At 43.8% G+C, this 18,106-nt stretch overlaps 1 protein-coding gene across 3 annotated transcripts in view; it reads left to right on the top strand.

The window, feature by feature from the left end:
- Positions 1 to 18,106, top strand: part of TMEM132B (transmembrane protein 132B) — a 376,300-nt gene that overhangs the window by 353,954 nt on the left and 4,240 nt on the right. For all 3 annotated transcript variants that reach the window (XM_082204116.1, XM_082204118.1, XM_082204117.1), the window contains 2 exons: positions 9,570 to 9,775; positions 15,072 to 15,345. In XM_082204116.1, the coding sequence (XP_082060242.1) occupies positions 9,570 to 9,775; positions 15,072 to 15,345 (480 nt within the window). The remainder of the gene's footprint in view (positions 1 to 9,569; positions 9,776 to 15,071; positions 15,346 to 18,106) is intronic.

Below are 18,106 nucleotides of genomic sequence, written 5' to 3'. Positions count from 1 at the left end.
CTCAAAATGCTGTGAATTCACTATTGAAATGTTCAAGGTCACCTTAAACTTATTCATTGCTCCCCCACCCTTTTTATAGTACTTCTTAAAAATATTGGAACAATGAAAAAAAATCATTCTGTTCACCTTTATAATTATGGTTATTACATCTATAGAATGCCTGTCAACTTTTGTACAGTTGAACCAGGAATGGCGCAGCTGGGGGATCGCAGGTGGTGGAAGAGATCAACCCCTGTGTTCCTTTGAACTGCATAATCTATTAATATAGACTTCTGAGGCTTTATCCTGAAAGCTGGTAAAAAAGTAGGAAGAAGTTAGTGACTCATTTCTTGGGACCCAGCATTAGTAACGCCCATTCTTTGAAACTGTGAACATTCACAAATTGATAACATTGAACAACTTCTCCTTCTTCTTCTTCTTCTTCTTCTTCTTCTTCTTCTTCTTCTTCTTCCTCTTCTTCCTCTTCTTCCTCTTCTTCTTCTTTAAAAAAGATTTTGGGCTGGACTTTGAATGTCTGACCACTCTAAATATTCATAAATGGGGATGGGGGATTCAATTAAATTCACATTTAAAGGCAAGCTTACCCAATTCACACTTTCTGAAACATGGACAGAAATGCAGCCATCCTTTGAAATTCAAATTTCTCTGGATTTTGCAATAGCAGTTCTCCAGCCGAGTAATGCTTACAAAAATTCATATACTAGGCTTCAGTGTCTATTAAAATGTATATATTAGTGAATATAACTCATATTAGCAAAAGCACCTTATATTAATTTAAACTGCTTTGCCAAAAATGTGTATTTAAGGCAAAATTGCATTCAATTGTGTATATTTTAACTAAAATGTTGATAAATTTTCTTAGTTTTTTTTTAAAAAAATGCAAACTTATGTCAAAATACGGCCTACTAAATTCAAGTCTGGACAAATGAGAAAGTGAGAGAAACCAAAGCTGCCAGATTCACTCCCTACCCCAACTTATAAATTTACACCATACTAATGGGGAATTTCTAAGTTAAGATGTAGAGCTAAGGGACAAATTATGCAATCACTGAAATGAACTAGTTCAGTTTTTCCTGAATTGAACTAGTTATTTTTTTAAAAGTCTCATCTGGCTGGCCACTGTGAGAAGAGGATGCTGGGATAGCTGAGACTTTAGCCCAGGCTTCCTCAACCTCGGCCCTCCAGATGTTTGGGGACTACAATTCCCATCATCCCTGACCACTGGTCCTGCTAGCTAGAGATCATGGGAGTTGTAGGCCAATAACATCTGGAAGGCCGAGTTTGAGGAAGCCTGCTTTAGCCTTATTCTTAAAATTGCACTGCTTTTTTATTTTCAAGAACACAGTTCTGCTTAGTACATGAGAGGCATTGTGCCTGAATGAAGACTGAACTGAACAATGGGTACATAGGTACAAGTCTGTAAGTTTTCATAAATATTCCCAAGCATGATCTACAATTTAGCCTTAACAGACACACCCCATTCTAATAGGGCTGCAGCTTTGGCCAAGCCCTTCTGGATCTCAAGGCCCTCTCTACCTCCATCCTTGGGCCCCATCCCTGACTATTGGCCCTGGTGTCTGTGTGTGATGGCCTGGGACTCCAGAGGAGTCTCAGTCCGCGCCAGATCATTTGCCTCTGGCGGCATCTGGACCAAGTGTGGGGCCTGATCCTGAAGGGCCCCAGTCTGCACAGGTTCCCCTGCAACAAGTACCAGCTGGGCCGAGTCAGGGGCCTGAGCCTGCCCTGGCTCCAGATGGGAGGATGAGCTCATTGCCTTCAACTGGGCAATCACTTACAGCTGCTCCACTACCGATTTGGTCAGGGTAGGCTGAGGCGGCCCCTGGGTCTAGTAACCCACCAACGTCTCCCAAGCTGCAGAGATTAAGGTCTGAGAGAAGGAGAGACCTGAGTACTCGCAGGAGGAGTGCTCGCCTTTGGGTGAAACAGGGAGGTGAGTCACCGGGGGATCAGGACCGGCCGTTACCCCGACAAAGATAAAAGGCTGTCGGACCCCGCCCCAGGTTGCGGGAGCAACGTTGCTGTATGCTAGAACCTGCCTGAGATCCTGCGCTTAACCTAGCCTCATTTCCTGCCTTGTGACCTGCCTTGACCCTGTCGGACTGACTCCTCGTGGAATCCTTGGATTCGGGACTGGACCTGGACTGTGTTGCTCGGGTTAACCCTCAGGCCCAGCACACTGTGACTGATAGGAGTTGGAATCCAACAACATCTGGGCACGGACACAGGTCCACCTCCTCTGTGGTGGATGTTCCAAGGATAAGAACATTAGTAGAGCCTGTTGGATCAGGCCAATGGTTCATATAGTCCAGTATCCTGTTCCTACAGTGGCCAACCCAATGGCTGTGGGAAAACCACAAGCAGGATTTGATCACAAGAGCCATCTCCCTTCTCATGATCTCCAGAAACTGGTAGATAGATAGATAATACTCTATTCGGCTATAAGCCCACAAGGTAAAAACCAATCAATAAATAAAATAGCATTTTACATTCTAAAATATCAACTAAAATATTTCAACGCATACTCTCCTTCACCTTACATACAATCTCTAGATGTACCATATTGTGGCCTTGGTTATAAAGATGGTGGATAGAGTTTACTAGATTTTAATAGTCATGCAGCATTCCATGAAGTCTTTTATATGAAAGAACTGAATTCAGGAATCTGGCAACCTGTAATGTTCTATAAGAATCAATGTCCTGGAGTAGATAGGCTAGATATGATTCAGGTGGTTTTGCAAGAGTTTCCAAAATGATTGAACTCAGAATCCTTGATCGGGGAACAATATATAAAGGACAATTAAACAAGATATGATGAAGGGATTCTATTGATTTGTTGTCACATGCGCATAAAACAGAGGTTTTACCATTAGAAAATCTATTGTTCAGCACATTTGAGGGGAACTGGTATTTGAGAAGGGAGCTGAACGACAGACTGTGCCAATGTTGCACATTTGCAAATGAGATTGGATTCAGCAAACCCCGTGTCCCTCTCTGCTTGTACCGTGTCACAAACATTTTGGGGAATCTTTAATCGCCTTAATGAAGGCCATAAATAGGATGAGTGGCTGATATGGCAGATCATAAAGCCTGCACCGAGGGAGCTCTGTTCAAATTCAGATGAGTCTGAGATAATTAAGAAAGCTCAAACTGGGAGAGATAAGTGTCGAGACCTGATCTGAGGGCTTAAGTAACCATTCAACAAGGAGGGAAATGGATATTCTAGGATGGGCTGATGTCAAACAGGTCTAAGCTCTACATTAGTATCTGTTTCCATGTTAGTCCTTAAGTTAATCAGGATCACTTTTAGCCAGAAGTTTCAAAAGGGGAGTCCCATCCAGTGCCATCTAACATTTGTTCCATGCTTATAAGTATGAGATGAGGAGAGAAATTAGATTCAATTTGCCAGTGCTTTTTTCTGTGGGGACGCAGGAGTACACATACCCCTAAACATTTTGTGAATCTAAGTTTGGCCTCATTGAGGGGCAGAATTTCAATATGAGTAGGAAAATGAGAGTATCCCTAAACATTTTTTAAAGAAAAAAAGCACTGCAATTTGCATTTAATATCAAATCTGTCAAATTTGTGTTTTCCGAAACCATTCTTAAAAATTTGCATTTCTTCAACTTTAGCAATGCAGTTTTCTAACCAATGTTAACAGAAGTGGAAAATGTGTGTAAAAATAAACATATTAGTGAAAATAACATACAAAAGTGCAATACAGTGGTACCTCGGGTTACATACGCTTCAGGCTACAGACTCCGCTAAACCAGAAATAATACCTTGGGTTAAGAACTTTGCTTCAGGATGAGAACAGAAATCGTGCTCTGGCGGCGCAGCGGCAGCAGGAGGCCTCATTAGCTAAAGTGGTGCTTCAGGTTAAGAACAGTTTCAGGTTAAGTACGGACCTCCAGAATGAATTAAGTACTTAACCCGAGGTACCACTGTATATTGGACGCGGGTGGCGCTGTGGGTAAAAGCCTCAGCGCCTAGGGCTTGCTGATCGAAAGGTCGGCGGTTCGAATCCCCGCGACGGGGTGCGCTCCCGTTGTTCGGTCCCAGCGCCTGCCAACCTAGTAGTTTGAAAGCACCCCCGGGTGCAAGTTGATAAATAGGGACCGCTTACTAGCGGGAAGGTAAACGGCGTTCCGTGTGTGGCTCTGGCACGCCAGAGCAGCAATGTCACGCTAGCCACGTGACCCGGAAGTGTCTCCGGACAGCGCTGGCCCCCGGCCTCTTGAGTGAGATGGGCGCACAACCCTAGAGTCTGTCAAGACTGGCCCGTACGGGCAGGGGTACCTTTACCTTTACCTTTACCTTACCACTGTATAATGCAATAAAGTGCTTACAAAAATGTGTTTATTAGGAGAAAAATACACGAAGGAGCTGAAGAACTTTCATGAATATTTTAAATATACACACACACAAACTGCTGCAAACTGCTGCAGGAATGTGGGAATTTAAGGCAGGAAAGAAAGAGAAAATGAGGGAACCAACATTGACAGATCCTTACATCCCTACTTGTAAGGATTACATCAATCCTTCATTGAGCAGCACCTACTCTCTGGAACTCCCTGCTCATTGATATTAGGCAGACATCTTCACTGTATTGTTTTTTGTGCCTCCTAAAAGCATTTGTGTTCAGATAAGCCTTCCCAGACATGTACTTTTCTTTTATTATGTATATTTTTAAAACAGCTGATTTTACTTAAATTGTGGTAAATCTTAGGTTAGCTTGTTTTTAATGTTTGGTTTTGTCAGTATTTCTTTAAAGAAAGTTTTACATTCTGTGCAGATTGTTGTAGAGGTTTTTGATGATTACATCCAGTTAATTAAAATAATTAAAAATCCAGTCAACATTAATGCTGCTGCTGACACGCTAGCTTAAGAGCCCAGTAAAAGGCTGGAGCTGTGTGGAATAATTATCAGTTTAAATTTTCCAAACAAAAGCGAGCAAATTCTTTTAATGGGGGAAAAATGTGTGTGAATATTCTCATTTTGGTGATCCTATTCAGCATTATAGCTTTCTCATTATTTCCTCATCCTTCTTCTTTCTGGGTTCATCACCTATGTGATCGCTTGTCAATCAGGGATCCTGCACTGAATGGTGTGGTGTCACAAAGATACCTAGTCAATCACCATGGGTTCTGTGATGACGTGGCTGAGAATAAATGAAGGCAATGTAAATGAAGAAATGAATATTTACACAAGTGGTTTTGCAGGGCTAGGAGAGAAATTGCTGGGAAAGGGAAAGGCATTTTTCAGAGCTCTGAAAATCTCAAAAGCTGTCAGTAGCTTTGCTTTGGTTCCGTATAACATAACTCATGGCTGAGTTATCTTGCATTTCCATTACAACAATGGGTCAACAAGGCAATGATTCATGCAAGCAGTGAAACATTGCAGTATATTAGCAGCTGGGAAATTCCAACTCACATCGCTCCCCCATCAATGGACCGTGCAAAAATCTCCCCTTTCCCCTCCCCAATGCCTCTCCTCATTCAACCTTCTTGCCTGTCTCTGCCCTCTTCTGTACACTGCCAGTTTCCATGGTGGATGTTTGAATGAGTACCTTTTCTTTCATCTCACACCTTAAAGAACATATCACTACAGGATGGGGAGAAATTAATTTGGTCCTCATTTTACAGTGAACCAACCCAATCTGATGTTCTCCAAACTTGATGTTTGGGTTGGACTGCAACTCCCAGCTGAATTGTACATTTCTCTGGATTTCCCCATGGCTTTCCAATGCAAAAAAGGGTGCACATAGAAATATGCATTTTCTGTAATTGCAAAAGAAGTGCTCAATATGCACATTTTCTTGGTGAATGCATTGAAGATTTGCATGCACACAGGTCTACTGAGGACTGAGCATGCTGTGTGGCCACAGAACATTGAGTGTTGGGTTGGTGATGGTGGAGGGAGATAGAAAACTGGGGTGGTGAAATGAAGTATAAAGAAAGCAGCATCTCTGGCTGGTTAGAACATTGAACCTGAGCAATGGTTACTCACCACAATACCTGTGTTCTATACCTGTTGTCAGAGGCCTCATGCCTCAGAATCCCAGGTGTTGGGAATCACAATTGGGGACAGTGCTGTCGCTCTCAGGTCCTTTTGTGGGCTTCCCATACGAATTTGATCAGCCATTGAGAGTACTGGATGCTGGTCCAGAATGGGCCATTTGCCCAATCCAACAGGCTCATACATTTTAATGATTGCATTCTGCATTGCAACATTACCACATCATTGTGATGATGTGGACAGAAAAATAGAACAAATAAGTCATTTCCCCATCCGTTCTTAAACTTGTAAATAATTCTAGAGGTTTAACTGCCTGGCCTGCAGGCATCAAGTCAGACACCATCCCATTGAGAAGGACTCTGAATGCCTTCTAGGACTTGCTGTTGTGTGAGATTTTCATTGCTTAATTGTGGCCTTAGCAAAAGGGATAATTAGCTACTTCAGAGCAAAGCAACTGCACTTTGCCATCGCCACTGCCATAATTTTAAATGGCAAAAGTAAGCTAATGGGAAACCTTTTGCTGAGTGGACAACTACTAGATCAGGGTAGCCAACCCCTTTTTAGCTCATGGACCATAATTCCTGTTGACCAACCCAGTGTGGACCACGTATCAGCAGCGGTGCGGCATCTCTTGTGCTGAGGACCTAAAAGCTGCTATGAAAATTCCCAATGTTGTTTGTATACTTTATTTGTTGCTGCCACTACCAAAAATCTTGAGCCTGGACAGGCGGCACTAACAAGTATTGGGTGGGGAGATCAGGTCTGTAGTCCAGAGGTTTTCTACCCCTGAACTTACAGAGAGAGATATATAAATTTGATTGGCTTATAGTCTGTATATGTATCAGTTAAAGATCTTGGAAGCTGGAGCTGCCTGGAGTTATCCAGTTCCACCACTTGTTCTGTCTCATTTGCACATCACTCGCATTGCTTAAAAAGTAAAAATAAAACACACCTGCGTCCCACTGGTAAAGTAAAAAAGGTACTTTATTTCCAGTTGCTTCATATGCACAATGGGAGCTTTTGATTCTTCTCTATATGACTGGAGCAACTTTCACGGCATCCTCATGCAAGAAAGGGGGAGAAGAGAGAGAGAATGAACATGAGGAAGGGGGAAAGCACTGATGTTTAGTGGGAAACCACAAAGTGTATTTCCCCTTACTTTCTGTTAGGGTTCTGTTAGGGTTGCTTATACCCAACCTGTGCTAAATGAGTGGATTTTTAAAAGAACAAAAAGAGATTCTGATCATTCATTTTCTAGTACGCAAAGTGAAAAATTGCAAATACAAAGCAAACTCCATGTTATGCCTAACAGAAAACACGTTATTATTGTTTTGGTGCAATTAATTTTATTTCATGCCTTTTGTACATCTGTATAAATGATGGATGGGTTAAAAATATTTCAATTAAATAAAAATACATAAGGAAATGCATAAAGAAACAAACAGGTTCACAACAAATCCAGCTTTTAATTAATACAATTCAAGGAAAGGCACGCCTGGTCTGGAGGCTCCATTTTCCTCCCTAGACATATATGAATGGAGTTATGGTTTGGTGATTCCAGACAATTATGCTTTACACTCCCAAGTTTAGAGAATGCATTATGACTCATTAAAGGACCGTTGTCTGGCACCACTTTTTTTACTGTCCTTATATTTTTAAAAGGAGAGGTGCATGGTTCTGTTTTATGATTCTCAGAATGCTCTTCTTCCTCCCCTCCAGCATATGCCTCTTCCTTTAAGTAAGCTGTAAATACAACACTTGATCCTTGTCAACTCTGAAATTCTTATAGATTGCTGTGTTTCTGTTAGAAAGGCTGGCAGTGTGATTGCCTAACACCACTAAGAGATTGCTGTTTTTCTGGTCGTTTTATATGGAGAAAAGCAGAACTGCCCCTAGGTTAAGAAGATAATTCAAACCAGGGGTCACCAACAAGGTCCTCTATAGATGTTGTGGATCACAATCCCCGCCATTACTGATGGCTATACTAGCTGGAGTTGTAGTCCAAAACATTTGGAAGGCACTCCATTGGGAACCCCTGATCCAAGCTGCACAGTAGCCATGGTTTTCAAAATAAGCATAAAAACATAAGAATAGTCCTGCTGGATCAGACCAAAGGTCCATCTAGTCTGGCATTCTGCTTTCCACAGTGATCCACCTGGTGCTTCTGAGAAGCCTACAAACAGGGCATGAGCACAATATTCCTATTCTGTTATTAATCAGCAGCTGGTATTTGGTACCGCTCAAAATGGAGGCTGCACAAAGCCAGCTCGATTTGTAGTCATCCTACATGTATTTATGGAAGATGAAATCCATGAATTTATAAGTTCATATAGCCGCATAGGCCATTGGTAGCCAAAATGGTGCCTTCCAGGTGGTGTGAAACTATAGATCTCATCATCCCTGACCATTAGCCAGGTTGGCTGGCTGATGGGACATGGGGTCCAACAACATTGGAGGGGCACTATCTTCTAAAGTAGTGTATCATCCCCACATCTTGTGGCAATAAATTCAATAAATTTACTTTGAGCACCATCGTGGTGCTGATATGATAGAAGGGACATGAACATGTTCTAGCTCTGGGATACTCATTCCACATTGATCCATCTGCCAGAGAACTCCAGCACAATGTAGATGAATTGGAGGCATACTTTTAGGTGTATAGTCACTGCAGGCCCATTGGACCTCATCATTGTCCCACGTGAGGGTAGAGTATAAGCTGGAGTACATTCCACAGGGCCAATCTGGTCTCCTCCAGATTTTGTGGACAGCAGCTCCCAGAAGCCTCAGCCAGCATGGCCAACGGTCAGGGATACTGACAACGGGTTTTAATTCAACAACATCTAGAGGGCACCAGACTGGCTACTCCATCCTTATAGTATCTTCATCTGCAGTTTGCAACCCTAGGAGATTATATGGCCTAGACCAGGAATGGGGAACCTGTGGTTCTCCAGATGTTGTTGGACTGTAACTTCCATCATCCCTGACTGTTGGCCATACTGGCTGGGGGTGATGGTAACTGGAATCTATAACAACATCTGGAGAGCCACAGGCTTCCTCATCTCTTATCTTATACTTTCCTGTGGCTGCACATTGGAGGTTAAGTTCATCAAAGATAGACAAGGGGCCTATCAAAGAGGTTCTTTGCAATCAGTGAGTCCCTCATCAAGGATCCCTGATATGAAAAAAACCATAGTTCCTTGGATCACAGTTTGGAAACCATTTTCATAGATTAGTTCGCAAAGTTGAGTAGCTACCTGCTTAATATATCCACCAAACCAAGCCCTAGATGTGAATCCATTCACTTGCTACCTTCCTGGTAACGGGGAGACTAGCAAGGACAGTAGATTAACAACTATGGAAATGATTCAAGCACTGAGAAGAAAAGCTAGTACACCTTGTTGGGGAAATGTTAGGTTACTTGCTTGGTTGAAGCCCACAGCTGGTATCTTGCAGAAGGGTCTTTAGAAGCCCAGATCCAGCTCTATTTCCTTTTGTAGTGATTAATGGACTTTGCTTGTTTGATGTTTCTGAAGGTTTCAGACAACTGCGATGCCATCTTTGTTAATGGGAAGGAAATGAAAAGCAAAGTGGACACCATTGTGAACTTCACGTACCAGCATTTTACCACCCAGCTAGAAGTCACCGTCTGGGTTCCACGACTTCCTCTTCAAATAGAGATCTCCGACACAGAACTGAGTCAGATCAAAGGCTGGAGGATCCCTGTCACCTCCAACAAAAGGTACCAGCATCATGCCTTAAAAATGGCTCTTGAGAGCAACACAGCCAAGTCATGCAGTTCAGCACCCCCATTCAAGTAAATGGGGATTGCTTGCTAGGATAGGAGTGGCTGACCACTGGTGAGCTGGACAAAAGTGACCCTCTAGGCATCTCTGTCTGGCACTCAAGACTCTCCCTAGGTAGGGATGGATGGTTTCATTATAGTCTGTTTCATCCCACTTCTACATGGGGATGAACTAATCTGTCCCATTCCGTTTCCATGCAGATTTTAACGGGAAAACCCCTGCCTCATGCTTGTTTAGCACTACAACTGTATGTACTTGTAATAGGTATGAGTTACTCGTGCGTAAGCTGGTGCCTTTCTCGGTTAATTTGCCTTGTTAAACCTTTCTGACTGCACAGCCCCTTCTCATCGTGGCTGCCTCAGTCACTGGCAGAATCCGTCAGTGGGCGTTTCTTGAACCTCTTCCAACATAAAAGTTGTTTGACACCCAGTCTCCTCCTCCTCTCACTGCGCAGGAGTCTTCTGCGCAGGGAAGGCGTGGGTAGCGGAGGACCTGGGCTCTCCTCACTGATGTCCAGTGAAGAGTCCTGGAGCCCTCTCTCCAATTCCCCCGTCTGCCCCCCTTTATCCCTGGTGTTGCACTGATTGGCTTCCCCCTCTACTGTGCTGTTTCTCCCCCTGCTGCTGGGTCCTTCGCCAGCATCATCTGGGAGCCTCCCCTTCGCCTCTCCCTCCGATGTCAGTTCCCTGACAGTACTGATAAAATAACAAGGCAATATTGATGCCATTGTACCTACAATTACAGCGCAATGCTTTTTGGGTGGTGTTTTACTCTGTGTACTCTGCAGTGGCAAAACACCACACAAATAATGCAACCAAACATGCAATCTCATCCAACTTGCTTGATTGCAGAGAGGGCTTTTAAAAAATAAATAAATTAAATAAAAATAAAAACCAGTTCACACAAATGGCACATGCAGATTGGTAATGACAGGGCGTGTGAAACTCACAAATGATCCGAAGGAACTGGAAAAGGCAGTGAACAGTCAGTACACAGGGCCCTTCCCAACGTAAGAGATAACAAGGGAGGATGTTTAAAGCATTAGTTCCATTTTTGAATCTTAGATGAAGAATGTGAGGAGTTTCAGAAGCACCCCTAAAATGTGTGTTGAGATTAAAACAGGCAAGGAGCATTTTTGTCCATCTGGTCCACTACTGTCTCCTGCAGGGATGAGGAGCCCATTCCAGCCACATCTTTAGGGTTACCGGTTCCCCATCCTTGTCTATTCCAATTGCAATAATTCTCCAGTATCACAGGAATGAGTCTTCCCCATCACCAGCTGCTGATCCTTTTCTTTTAGCTGGTGATGCTGAGGCTTGAACCTGCATGCGAAGCGTGTGCTCTGCTACCGAGCCACGATTTCTCCTCCATGAGATGCTGGCCAAAAGAGTGAACCAACAGAACATGTTCCAAACGCGACAGGAACTTGAGAGTATTTTTAATGGTTATCATTGGCATTGGCAAAAAAAGAAAGAACAAGCCCATTCTTCTGCTGAGTTAAGTGCCTCATCCGGTTGCCTCCCTGTTCACCATATTGTTGGGAGTTTGCTTGCGCAAATGTCTGCTGAATCGTTCATGGCGATAGATCCATTTGAGGAATAAACCTGCCATCGCAGACGCGGCAGGTCACGCCTTCAGCAGCCATTAGCCCAGTGCGAACATTTTGCCTATCAGCTCATTATGCCGCGTGCTAAAAATTGAACCCCCCAGGTGTCTAGTTCATATTTATTGGGCCAGCTGAAGTGAATTGAACAGCCCAAGTAGCTTCGCTGTTTGCAAGCTGGCAAGCCGTTCTCGCCAGCAGCTATTCAGATTACCGCAGAGCCACTGGGCACCTATTTAGCAATTCATTTCTTCTTCTTTTTTTTAGGAAGGGGGTGGAATGGCAAAGCTGTTTGCTGTGAAAATTTGCAGCCGGTTGCCTGCACCATGGCCTGCCAGCCATTGTTTTTGGATGAGTGCGTGCGACAGCTCATGCTTCCAATAGAGCTGGCGAAAGTTTGTTTTTAAGCAACTTAATCGCATGGGTGACTTGAATGGGGGCGACCATTTCTTCTTGTGGCAAGAATGCAGTGGAGGCCGATTTATTAGGGCAAATGCGACACATCCTCACCAACCTCTGAATGCCCTGCCTGCCTTCTTATTTGCAATCAATCCGGGCAGTGGCGCTGCCTATAGGCTCTCTCCTCCTCAGTCTCTGGGTCCTTAGAAGCACCGAGCTGTGGAGATGGAAGGGGCCGAAAGGACAATCTAGTCCACCCCCTGTAGGAATCACAGGAAGAGAATCAGGGACAGATGACCAACCATCCTCTGTTTAAATCCTGAACTGAATTCAGCTGATTCATGTGGATCCAGGCTTGAGCTGACTTGTTTGGAGACAGTCCCAAGTCACCCCAGGTTGGGCAGGGCCACTGAGAGATCCAGGGCTTTCGGGGGGTGATGAGTCAGTTGGGAAGGCCCTAGGGGTCTGATTTGCAAGTGTGTTCACCAAAGAGAATGCATTGGGGCACAGCCTTAATTCTCACAGCTGAAGGGCACATTCCACCCAAGTGAAGTGTCAGGAAGGGCACGTCAGGGCCGATATTGCAAGGGGTCTCTTGGAGACCATTCTGAGGACTGGATAGAGAGGTTTATGGGACATCATTTGACCCTTGGTCCTGAGGTTCCCTACCTGTGATGTACAAGGCCCCATGTTCAGTCTCTGGCGCCTCCAGGGGGAAAAAACCCTGCTTAAGACTTTGGGAAACTGCAGTCAGTGTACACCAGGCCCCTCCAACTGGCTGCCCTCTAGATATTTTATGCTACAATTCCCATCAGCGAAATGTACCACATTCTTTTAGACAACACTGAGCTAGATGGATGAACAGTATGATAGGGCAGATTCCTGTGTTCGTTGGAATGGACCTCCAACCAGGTTCTCTCTCAGGAAGCAGCATTGAGATTGTTGGGCACCGTGCCATTGATAGCACCCATTGATTGGGTCTGCCCGCTGCTTCCTTGAATGGGAAATTAATAAAAATGTAATAAGGAAGTGAGGATCTGGATCCCTTGTGAATATATCTGGGGAGATAATAAAAACCCATCTGGAGAAATATGGCTCATCATACTGATCCATAGATAGATGGGCAGCAGGAAGGGGGAGAGAGACTTTTATCCTTATTTGCAGTAGATGGGAGAATCATAATTTAATCTGTGTATGTGCCACTATCAATATGAGCGGCCCACTCTTCCAGATGGAAATCTGCTCTCCAGATAGGTGTGCTCTCATGACTAATGTACTGCATGGAACCCTTGAGCGGCACTCGGTTAATAGAAAAACCGGCTTGTGAAATGAGCAGTCGAAAAGCCCACAATCGCAGCAAATGAAAGGAATAAATATAAATTAAAGTCAAATAAGAGTGGGGAGAAGGGGAGGAAAGTCCAGGCAGGCAGAGACCGATGTTCTTAACAAGAACATTTATTTTGATTCATTATGCAGCTGGAAAATAATTATCCCCTTGTTGAAGTTCATGCATTACCTCTGCGGGTAGAGCGTTGGGTGGGAGGAAGTGATTTTTGTTCATTTCTTCTAAGGGCCGCTTAGTGAGTCTTTTGACGTATGTTGAAATGATGCCCTTTGGATCTCTTATATGTAACAGGGCTAAAGAATGCCTGTACGCCTTTCTCTTGTCACCTGCAAGCCCTCCTAACCATCAACTGAACTGCTGAAACATAATGGAATGCCTGCAAACATTCTGCAGTCACTCAAAGACTGAGAATGAGTCATTGGATGTTGAAAACGAGGGTGGGGCAATTGGTGGTGGAAGGGCTCCAAAAATGAGGGATAACATGGGCTGAGAAGAATTTCTAACCATGTCCTCTCCTGACCATGAGGACCATGCTCTGTGGAGCAAAATAAATCCCCGAGGGTGGCTAAGTCATGCAGAAGGCAGGCATGGGCTGGAGCCACAGGACCTTAGGTAGCTCTAAGAAAACAACTTTTTCCAACAAGATGTGGAACTCAGTGGAGGGGTTTGATCTCTTGTGCTGCCTACTTCCCAATGGATGGTGAATTTTAATATGGTTGTCCTCTGGCCTGGAGCCTAGCACCCTTGTCACTTATTAATCAGTTCCCACATTGTAATCTTTCCCCCAAGAGGCCTAAAAATACCCTAGTCCCAGGCTTAGAGACACAGAAAGGTTTACTCACAGAGGCAGAGCCTTTGTAAATACATTGGCTGAGTCCAACTGGTGCAAATTCTACACAATTGCAGTGTGAAGAAGGGGTGGAAAACCTCTTTCAGCATCAGGACCTAACTCCTTCCTGGGAAACCTTATGGGGACCACACATCATTGGTGGGCCAGGTGAGAGGCAAAAAAGTGGGCAAGCCCTCAGAGAACAATGAGCAAAGCCAGTAATGTGACTCTTACTGTGTACAGTAGAGAAGAACACTTGAGGAGAAGGAAGAGCAGGTCCAGTGAAGAGTAAGGCTTAGAGAGGAGGTATGGCCTGAGAAAGTGTCAAACCCCCAAAAGATAGGTGTAGGGGCCCCACATTAAGTTCACAAGCCTGGGGTATCTTACATTAGTGTAAGGCTATGTACCCACAGATCCAGAGCCAGCTCAAGACATTTTGGCACCTGAGGTGACACCTGTGGAGAACCACAAAATGATACCTGCCAGTCAGGGAGAAAGGGGCAAATGGAGATGTACATCAGCTGCAAAGTGAGAATAAATAATAAACAAGGATGAGAGGAGACTAACTCGGGTGAACCCTGTGAGGTCTATGTGTTAGAAGGGCCAAATGATGCCCAATGCTGACAATATAGGCATTTCATAAATTTTGTTTATTTATTTTATTCAGTTGCTGAGTTTTCTAATAAGAACTATTCTCTAGACAAAGTGCACAGTACAACAAAGTGATTTAAATAAACGGTGCAGCAACTCGGTGGAACCTTAACGAATCAGTAAAACCAACCCAGCAGAAGATGAAATCCTGCACAGATAAAACCCAACACGGACAAATTAAAGCCTCAGATGGAAAAATCAGCGCTGTATCTATCTAAGTCATACCCAGAGAAAGCACACTGAAGTTAGTGAACCTACATTAGGCACTCCCATTCATTTCAATGGGTCTGCCCTGGTTACAGCCTTTAGAATTTGCAATATTCAAAATGAACAGAGTACAGTTGTATTGCAAGAACAACTGCAACTTAGTACCTTCTTGTGTGTGTTTCTGTGTGTGTCCTACAGGCCCACACGTGACAGCGATGAGGATGAAGATGACGAGAAGAAAGGCAGAGGCTGCACCCTGCAGTACCAGCATGCCATGGTACGAGTCCTCACCCAGTTTGTGACAGAATCATCCGATTTGGGAGGCCAGCTGACCTACATGCTTGGCTCCGAATGGCAGTTTGACATTACGGACCTTGTGGCTGACTTCATGAAGGTGGAAGAATCCAAAGTAGCCAAGTTACAAGATGGCCGGGTTCTGATTGGTCGTGAGCAAGGAATCACAACAGTTCAGGTACAAAGTAAGGCTGAGTGTCAAGGGAAACATTAATGTGGGCTGCACAAGGTTACTGGTAGGTGGATTTGTAGCTCGTTGACAGACAGAACCCAAAGAGTACTCACTAATGGATCCTCATCATCCTGGAGGAAAAAAAGTGACAAGAGGGTTGCCGCAGGGTTCTGTCCTGGGCCCATTGTTGTTCATTTTTTAAAAATAAATGTTTATTGGATTTTTACAAATTATAAAAACCACACACAATACACAATACAAACATACACACACAAAAACAAACATGTATAATTTCGAATCCTTTTTTCCTTAAACCTTACTTCACCGACTTCCCCTTACCTCCCCTTTCTGCATCCCAATTCTCAAATTTGTTTCAGCAAATCCTCCCCCTTATTTTTATCTGATTTTTCCTTATTCTTTCCTTTTACTTAATATTTTACAGCTGTAATCCCCTATTTTTTATAACCACAACATTTTAGCACTCATTAATTTTACAATATTTCTTAAGATAAATTTTAAATTTCATCCAATCTTCTTCCGCCGTCTCTTTCCCCTGGTCTCGGATTCTGCCAGTAATGACGGGCCCATTGTTGTTCAATGTCTTTATAGATGACTTGGATGAAGGAATTGAGGGGATGCTCAACCAATTTGCAGATGACACCAAACTGGGAGGGATGGCTAATGCCACAGAAGACAGAAATGGGGCTCAAGGTGACCTTAAGAGACTGGAGAACTGGGTCCAAACTAATAAAATGAATCTCAATAGGGACAAATGTCAAATTCTACACTTAGGCAGGGTTTTAGTAGACCACAAGCTTAACTTGAGTCAACAGTGTGATGTGGTAGCAAAAGCAGCTAATGCTATTATAGACTGCATCAACAGAAGTATAGTGTCCAGATCAAAGGACGCAGTAGTACTGCCCTATTCTGCCTTGGTCAGACCACACTGTGTCCACTTCTGAATGCCAAATTTCAAGAAAGATGTTGATAGGCTAGAAGATGTGCAGAGGAGGGCAACCAAGATGATCAAGGATCTTATGAGGAAAGGCTGAAGGAGTTGCATATGTTTATTTTGGGTAACAGAAGACTGAGATGATATATGATAGTCTCTTCAAACATCTAAAGAACCATCACATGGAAGATGGAACAAGCTTGTTTTTTCCTGCTCCAGAGGCTGTAACCTGAACCAATGGTTTCAGGTTACAAGGAAGGAGATTCCGGCTAAACATCTGGAATAACTTTCTGACAGTAGGAAATGTTTGACACTGGAACGGACTCCCTCGGGAGGTGGTGGACTCTCCTTTGTTGGAAGTTTTAAGCAGAGGTTGGGTGACCATCTATCATGAGTGCTATCCTTGAAATTCCAGCATTGCAAGGGGTTGGACCAAATGACCCTCAGGGTCCCTTCCAACCCATAAAATTCTATGATTAATAAGAAAGCTGCTTTATCTTGAGGAGACACCAAAGCAGAGGATCAGTCTAGGCATAATGCTACTTAATATTGAGCAGAGACCAAATTGGTCTAGCAAAAGCCATGGTCATAATTGGCTGCCTACTGTTGGAAAGTGGAAGACAGGTGAGGTGGGATCTTGATTCTATTTCAGCAAGTTAATTCTCATGCCCTATGATATAGTGGTGTTTTCATGCACCAGTCCCCACAACGAGGGCCTCAGTCTCACATATTTGCAGGGAGTTGAGGTTGTTGGACTTTATAAAGAGGCAGCCCCCCATATCATCACTAACCTTGGACCATGCTGTCTGGGGCTGATGGGAGTTGAACATTCAGAAGGCACCACAATGGGCCCATTTTTAACATTCTTAAAATGTGCATATGCTTGTTCTAAACCAGGCATCCCCAACCTTCGGCCCTCCAGATGTTTTGGACTACAATTCCCATCATCCCTGACCACTGGTCCTTTTAGCTAGGGATCATGGGAGTTGTAGGCCAAAACATATGGAAGGCCACAGGTTAGGGATGCCTATCCTAAACCATTTTTTTTTCAAATGCATGAAGCTGTACAGTGAATTTACAGTTTTACAGTTCTTTTTACAGTGCCTACAGTGCTTTTTACAGTGCTTTACACTGCTTTACAGTGAATCAAGTGATCATTGGGTTCTGTTAGTATGAGTTCCCCAACTTCTTTTCCAACTCTGTTATCCAGTTGCCTTTCAAATGGGGGGTGCTGGAGACTGCGCCTTGTCACTCGGTGCATGTGTAGCTGTGCTCTAATAGTATTAAGAGTTAAACACATATTTGATGTGCCCTTCCTTGAGATCACTTGCTCAGTGAAGGGTAGGTTTAAAATGAAATAAATAACTATGCCCCCTGCAACCGCTTGGCTGCTTTCACAGGAATCCACTGTATTTGGCTAGCAGAGCAATCCTATGCATGTCTATGTCTTTTTATATTGCAAACTGCCCTGTGATCCTCAGCTGAAGGGCAGTATAGAAAATTTAAAAATACTTCTACTAATAATAATACTCAAACGTAACCCCTATTAAGTTCAGTTGGGCTTATTCCCAGTTATGTGTGGCTAGAATTGGAACCCAAGCAGGCAAAAGTGGCTAAGAGGGGTCTTCATTTTGAAATACAGTCGTACCTTGTTTTGCGACTGGGATCCATTCCGGAGCCCCGGACGCTAGGCGAAAAGGACACATGACAAAGCACTGCTCTCCGCACACACTCGGAGCAGTTTGCCAGTACTTCCGGGTTTGTTGCGGACGTTCGACAAAATGAACACTCAACGAGGCAGACTCAAAACGAGGT

This window comes from Podarcis vaucheri (assembly GCF_965113315.1).
Source record: "Podarcis vaucheri genome assembly, chromosome: 16".
Lineage (NCBI taxonomy): Eukaryota > Metazoa > Chordata > Lepidosauria > Squamata > Lacertidae > Podarcis > Podarcis vaucheri.
This window is presented reverse-complemented; position numbering and strand designations above follow the sequence as displayed.